This window comes from Lipotes vexillifer, unplaced genomic scaffold (genome assembly GCF_000442215.2).
Source record: "Lipotes vexillifer unplaced genomic scaffold, Lipotes_vexillifer_v1.1 scaffold1187, whole genome shotgun sequence".
NCBI classification, from domain to species: Eukaryota; Metazoa; Chordata; class Mammalia; order Artiodactyla; family Lipotidae; genus Lipotes; species Lipotes vexillifer.
Window position 1 is genome coordinate 625,641 of NW_006776226.1, and position 7,812 is coordinate 633,452.

General features: G+C 36.5%; 1 protein-coding gene across 1 annotated transcript in view; it reads left to right on the plus strand.

Annotated features, from left to right (window-relative positions):
* The window catches only part of KCTD8 (potassium channel tetramerization domain containing 8), a 262,965-nt gene extending 258,978 nt beyond the window's left edge, over positions 1-3,987 (plus strand). The window contains exon 3 of the mRNA XM_007450300.1: positions 2,632-3,987. Coding sequence (XP_007450362.1) covers positions 2,632-3,092 — 461 coding nt within the window. The 3' untranslated portion in view covers positions 3,093-3,987. The remainder of the gene's footprint in view (positions 1-2,631) is intronic.
* The last annotated feature ends 3,825 nt before the right edge of the window (positions 3,988-7,812 follow it).

The window sequence follows — 7,812 nt, forward strand, 5'->3', positions numbered from 1 at the left end:
AGCAGGACTTCAAACTCACTCCCTTTTCAATATTATTGCCACTAAAACCTGATGCCACTAAAAAAAAAAACTGATCCTACAAATAACACCCTTCTAGTCAATGGATGGTTAATGACCAGTATGGGTCTATCAGTCAAGGTCCCAGAAGAAAGAGAAGGCATATCCAATTGAGTAATTTGAGCACAGTTGAATATTGTCAGTTTGTAACAGTGTAGGCAATACCTTCATGCCAGTTACAGTGGAAATGGTTGATACCTGTAGGCCTGAAGATGTGAGCCTAGTTTAATGGAATCCAGAAAGAGGGGTGGGGGGGGGGGAAGGGGAGAGAAGTGGAGAGAGCTGCCAGACAGGGCTGTGCCTTTTGGTCCAAAGATGAAACCAGATCACAGAAATCCTGGGGGTGAGGTCAGGTAGTGCATGATCTTGCCAGTCTTTATCACTGGCTGAATCCAACTGAAAACCACAAGGCAGGGGAGCCTAAGGACATGGTTTGTGCCCATATCAGCCACTAAAGACAGTGGAGGGTATGAAATGGATGTGGGTAAGTCAGCAAGGAGTATTAGGAAGTGTATCTTCTCCACCCCCATCCCTCAGATTCACCCCCTTTCTCTCTTACCATAAATGAAAATGGCAGAGACTTAAAGGAAACAACTGTTTGTGTCTGTTTCTTTAATCCATGGTTGCAAATGCTTCTGAAATGTATTAGTGCACTTTCTTACTAAGCTTTCATAAGCATCTGCATTTGTTCTGCTTTTACTGTATTGTGGACAAAGGAAGTATGAAATATTGGTTAACACTGTCTCTCAAATAAGTACACATTCTTTAAAGCTTTTTGGATTTTTTGTATGTTTTTGGTTAAGTTAATTCAGATATAGTTTACATACAGAAAAACCCATCCATTTTAGCTCTGCAATTCTGTGTTTTCACAAATGTATACAGTCCTGTATTTAACTCTACAGTCAAGATATAGAATATTTTCATCACTCCAATAAGGTTCTAAAACTTTTAAAAATCTTTAATCCCACTCAACTAAATGTCTGGTATCAATGTTTTTTTCTTCTGGTTTAAAATAGGAAAATTGGTGATAACATCCAACAGTGGGTAGTACATAGTAAGTGCTATTATGAAAAGTATTTTTGTTGGTTTGTTTCCCCACCTTCTGACTAATATAAACTATTCATATTGGTTATTAACTCAATTCATGTATGTTAGACTGAGGAAAGGCTCATAATCTTGACTGCATGTTGAAATCACCTGAATTTATTAAATGACCTGATGGTCAGGTAGCATTTCATTAAAGCAGGTTGTCTGAGGTTAAGACCAAGGCATCAATAATCTAAGCTTTCCAAGTAATTCCATATGTGGCTAAAGTTGAAACCTCTGAATTAGATCAGTTGTTCTCAATTCTGGCTGCACAGCAGAATCCCCTAGGCAATTGCTTAAAATATTGATTTCCCTTCAATTCTGATTTATATAACTTGTTCATAAAAGTTGACTACAAGAAAAAAATAAGATTTGGGTAACATATTTCTGAATGGTTGGGCTCCAGTTAAATCAAGGTTTTATTATAGTTCTGGGTAGGTGGTGGTATTCAATAAATGTTAGATGGAGGTCCTAATCCCACAGCAGAGTCAAAGAGAATAATATATGCTCCCTCTTGGAAATAAACTGTTTGTGTATTTGAAATAATTATCTTGGCAAACTATCACTTTCTGAAAATTGTCCTCCTAGGTAATTTACCTCAAATGGTAAGCCTTGTAATTTAAGAGAATATTATATTTCAACCCTATTTTTCAGCATAATATTAGGCACATATATATTTTACATCACTTTCATAATTCTCTCCAAGGAAATAGACAGGAAGCAAGATTAAGAAATGGAGGATAAGATTTAAACCAGCCTCTCTCTTAGAAGCACAAATGATGCTATTGCACTTCTGGGCCTGGAGAATGCTGCTACTTTGTGAAATAGAACAATGGTGCTTTCTGTTTTGTTTTGTTTTGTTTTGTTTTTTGCGGTACGTGGCCCTCTCACTGTTGTGGCCTCTCCCGTTGCGGAGCACAGGCTCCGCGGCCATGGCTCATGGGCCCAGCCGCTCCGCAGCATGTGCGATCTTCCCGGACCGGGGCATGAACCCGTGTTCCCTGCATCGGCAGGCGGACTCTAAACCACTGCGCCACCAGGGAAGCCCACTTTCTGCTTTTATAATGGTGAAATATATATGCAAAGGACAACTCATGCCATTCGCTAAAACAGAACTGAACTGTCTAGTGAAATAGTTATGGGACTAGCAAAATATTTATATATGATATCTTTTTTCAGATTTCAGTAACTAGTAACTGAAATAGCAAAAATCTCTTTTGGCATAAAGTTACTGAAAATCTATTATGGCATAAATGCTTATCAAGCAAACCTCCCGAATTTTATTGTTATAAATAATTAATCACCATGTTGCATGTTTCAATATACATTAACAACACCAGGTGTTGTATTTAATCCTTCAAATATAAACTAGTGCAACAAACGGCATTTTTCTTAAATGTTCTTGGTTTAATATAAAAAATATAAAGCTTGTTTAATTTGACCTTCCCACTTCTTACTCAGTTTTTCTACTCCTTTTTTCCTTTTTAGGACCATCTCAGAAAATAGTGTCACCTAAACAAGAGCATGAAGATAGGAAACATGACAAAGTCACAGATAAAGGAAGTGAGAGTGGGACTTCCTGTAATGAGCTCTCCACTTCCAGTTGTGACAGCCACTCAGAGGCAAGCACTCCCCAGGACAACCCACCCAGTGCCCAGCAGGCGACAGCTCACCAACCTAACACCTTAACATTGGATCGTCCTTCCAAAAAAGCACCTGTGCAATGGATGCCCCCACCAGACAAACGCAGAAACAGTGAACTCTTTCAGACACTCATCAGCAAATCCCGGGAAACCAATCTTTCCAAAAAGAAAGTCTGTGAGAAGCTAAGTGTGGAAGAAGAAATGAAAAAGTGTATTCAGGATTTTAAAAAAATCCACATTCCAGATTATTTTCCAGAGCGCAAACGCCAGTGGCAGTCTGAACTGTTACAGAAGTATGGGTTATAGTAATTATCACATTCCTGCAGTATTTCAATGACGTTCAGTGTTTACTACAGTGTCACCACCTGACTGTGTACTAACAATGGTCAGTGTGATTCTTGCTGCTCTTCCTTTTTGTGAACAGTGGATGTGGGACAGTATTTTCTTTCATTCTTTTTGTTGTTGTTGTTGTTTTTAGAAATATGATTTTTAAAAAAGAAAACTCATAAATGTTGAATCAAATGGTGTTCCTCATTCAAACCATTTTGCAAGAATGAAAGCAAAATGTGCATGACCAAGAAGCTTAGAATCTTGATTTTTGAACTGTGGTCATGTTTGTCATTTTATAACTCACCAAAAACAAATCATCATATCACTCCAAGTAAAGTGACAATATGGATGAAGCCACATCAAGTAAAATGTTAGATCATGGTTTTGGGACCCAAATCCAAAACTGTTTAAATGTTAATGCAATAAAACAAGTATTATTTTTGCATGAGCACAATGTTACAAATAATTCACAAGACATAGGGAAGATTTGTTTGCTGCTTGGAAAGAAAAAAATTATGAAAAAATAGCAAAAAAAAAAAAAAAGAAAGGTTCAGGCAAAGCCTATAAATGTAAGCTGTCTAGGAGATTGAATCTTATTTGTTCTGGATCTGTGATTTTTTTGTGTATGTGTATGGTGTTCTGTATGTATGTTAAGATGATGTAAATATGCCTTATAATCTTGTGTTATGACACTGACATTCATCTATTAATGCTAGTCATGGTTATTTCTGTGAAATGAGTCCTTACATCAGGCTGTGAAAATTGGTATAATGATGCTCTGAAAGATCTGACTATAATGTTAATTAAAATAATTGAGGGAAATGGTAAAGAGCTTTATGTATTTATTTAAAAAAAGGAAAATATATTAGAATTCCTTGATCTCTATTGACTCTTCTTTTAAAATATTCAGTTGTTACATTGTCTTCAATTTTCCTTTAAAATCCCAAACTGGAGAATGATATGTTCAACCTTAATGTTGACAAGCTAGAGACTTGCTTCCAGGACATGGAAGCAAACTAAATGTCCATCGACAGATGAATGGATAAAGAAGATGTGATACATATATACAATGGACTATTAGCCATACAAAGGAATGAAATTTGGTCATTTGTAAAGATGTGGATGGGCCTAGAGTCTGTCATACAGAGTGAAGTAAGTCAGAAAGAGAAAAACAAATGTCGTTTATTAATGCATACATGTGGAATCTAAAATAATGGTACAGATGAACCTATTTGCAGGGCAGGAATAAAGACGCAGACACAGAGAATGGACATGCGGACATGGTGGGAAGGGGAGGGTGGGATGAACTGGGAGGTTAGGATTGACATATATACACTACCATGTGTAAAATAGCTAGCTAGTGGGAACCTGCTGTATAGCACAGGGAGCTCAGCTCCGTGCTCTGAGATGAACTAGATGGGCGGGATTGGGGGGGGCGCGGTTTAGGAGGGAGATCCAAGAGGGAGGGGATATATGTAAAATATAGCTGATTCACTTCATTGTACAGCAGAAACTAAACATTGTAAAGCAATTATACTCCAATTTAAAAAAAAAAAAAGATTAGGAGAAAAAAGAGCTATGTCTACTAAGGAGTCAGAATCACTTCCAAAGATACCTCCCAAAACAAAGAGAGAGGGGAGAAATTATCCTAGCTTCCTACATTCCAATTCCCCACGAGCACTTTCCATTGTCCCAATAAAAGTAGAAACAGTTTGCAAAGGAGCCTAGGAAAATTAATTTAATAGAGGTGATCCCCCTGTGATACAAAGCCTAGCAGTGCAAGGCAGGGAATAGATCTGAAGAACACTTCACATCCTACTCTATTTTTTCCCAACACAAAACTTCAAATAGAATTGCAATGGTAAGAATTTGTCTATTAGTCTATTGAGCACTTATCATACACCAAACATTTGGCTCAAAGGTTAACAACATATTCAAGAAATACAAATTACTAGCTATTGCCCTTGGGAAGAAGCTTATGGTCTGATTCTCCCAAATCATTACACATTCACCAGAGGCTAGATCCTGGCTGGTCCCAATTGGGTTTACCATAGAATCAAGGGAGGAAGCTAGAATGAGGACTCTTCCCTGAAGAAAAGGAGACTCCAAAATTTAAAGATGAGTTAGACTAAAACTGCTGTGTAAAACTTTTCCAAAGAATCAGGAGATAAAATCTGGAGGATCACCATAAGTCAAAAGACCTGGAAAGTCATTGAAGTTGAGTATTTTTGGAGAATACCTTTTGTTTGATATACAGTATTTACTTAACTTGTGACCTGGTGTTTTATTCTTAGTTCAAGTGGAAACATAAATTGAGTACTAACTAAGATGAGAAAAGGAAACAAAAGTGAAATTGTGAGATTTTCAATTTTGGAAAAATGGAGTAGATATACTTTTCCTTATTTCTCCCACTAAGTATAACTGAAAACCCTGGACATTATATACAAACACACTTAAGAGGCTCTGAAAGGCTCATAAAAGATGGAAAGCTGGCTAGAAGCATTGGGATCAAAAAACAGCATGGTGACGGAATTTCTTGGGTTTTCTTTTTGTCTATATATCGCTGATAGACAGTACTAACAGGTGCAGAAGAAGCAAGGCCCAACAAAATCCTGCTCTCTCTAGCCAAAGGACCAGGAAAGGTGCAACTTAGCAAGACAGAAAACATTTATATAACAGCTGCTGTGCTGTGTCAGGTTGCAGGTAGGTAGACACAATTGTATTGCATAGTCATTTTCAGGCTCCCTACTTCTTTTAAAGAACTTAGCAATTTTAGTTTCACAGCAAAATTGAGAGGAAGGTACTGAAATTTCCCGTGTACCCCTTACCCTCCAATATGCACAGCCTCCTCCATTATCAACATTCCCCATCAGAATTGTACATTGTTATAATTGATGAACCTACATTGATGCATCATTATCACCCAAAGTCCATAGTTTACATTATTGTTCATGCTTAGTATTTTACATTTGGATAAATGCATAATGACACATATCCATCGTTATAGTATCACACAGAGTATTTTCACTGCCCCCCTAATCATCAGTGCTCTGCTTATTCATTCCTCACCCTTCCCCCAACCACTGGCAACTGCTGTTTTTACTGTCTGCATAGGGTTGTCTTTTTCAGAATGTTATATAATTGGACTCATACAGTACATAGCATTTCCAGATTTGGCTTCTTTCACTTAGTAATATGCATTTAAGTTTCCTCCATGTCTTTTCATGGCTTTATAGCTTTTTTTTTTTTTTTTTTTTAGTGCTGAATAATATTCCACTGTCTGGATTTACCACAGTTTATTTATCCATTCACCTACTGAAGGACAACTTGGTTCCTTCCAAGTTATGGCAACTATGAATAAAGCTGCTATAAACATCCATATATAGATTTTTGTTTGGATGTAGTTTTCAACTCCTTTGGGTATATACCAAAGAGTGTGATTACTAGATCATGTGGTAAGTGGATATTTAGTTTTGTAAGGAACTGCCAGACTGTCTTCCAAAGCGGCTATACCATTTTGCATTCCCACCAGCAATGAATGAGAGTTCTTGTTCCTTCACGTCTTCATCAGCATTTGGTATTGTCAATGTTCCAGATTTGGACCATTCTAATTGGTTTGTAGTAGTATCTCATCATTTTAATTCACACTTCCCTGATGATGCATAATGTGGAGCATCTTTTCATATGTTTTTCTCCCACCTATATGTCTTCTTTGGTGAGATGCCTGTTAATGTCTTTGACCCATTTTTTAATCCAGTTATTTGTTTTCTCATTGTTAAATTTTAAGCATTCTTTATGTATTTTGCATAACAGTCATTCATCTGATATTTCTTTTGCAAACGTTTTCTCCTAGTCTGTAGCTTGTTTTCTCATTCTCTTGACATTGTCTTTCACAGGTAGAAGGTTTTAATTTAATCAAGTCCGGCTTACCTGTTATTTCTTTCATGGATTGCGTTTTTGGTGTTATATTTAAAAAGTCATTGTCATACCCAAGATTTCTCCTGTGTTATCTTCTAGGAGATTTATAGTTTTGCATTCTCCATTCAGGTCTGTGATCAATTTTGAATTAATTTTTGTGATGGGTGTAAGGTCTGTGTTCAGATTCATTTTTCGCATGTGGACGTCCAGTTGTTTTAAAACCATTTGCCCCACTGTGTTGCCTTTTCTTCTTTGTCAGAGATCAGCTGACTATATTTATATGGGTCTGTTTGGGGGATCTCTATTTTGTTTAATTGATCTATTTGTCTTTTTTTTTTTTTAACAATACCACATTTTCCTGATTACTGTAGCTTTATGGTAAGTCTAGAAGTTGGATCACATCAGTCCTCTAACTTTGTTCTTCTCTTTCCATATTATGTTGGCTATTTTGAGTCTTTTCCCTCTTTATATAAACTTTAGAAACAGTTTGTTGATATCCACAAAAAAACTTGCTGGGATTTTTATTGGGATTGCATTGGATCTACAGAATAAGTTGAGAAGAAATGACATTTTGACAATATAGACTGTTCCTATCCATGGGCATGAAATATCTCTCCATTTATTTTGTTCTTATTTGATTCAGTTCATCAGAGTTTTGTAGTTTTCCTCATACAGAGCTTGTACATATTCTGTTAGATTTGTACCTAAGCTTTTCATTTTAGGGAGTGCTAATGTTAATGGTAATGTGTTTTTTTTTTTTTTTTTTTTTTTTAATTAA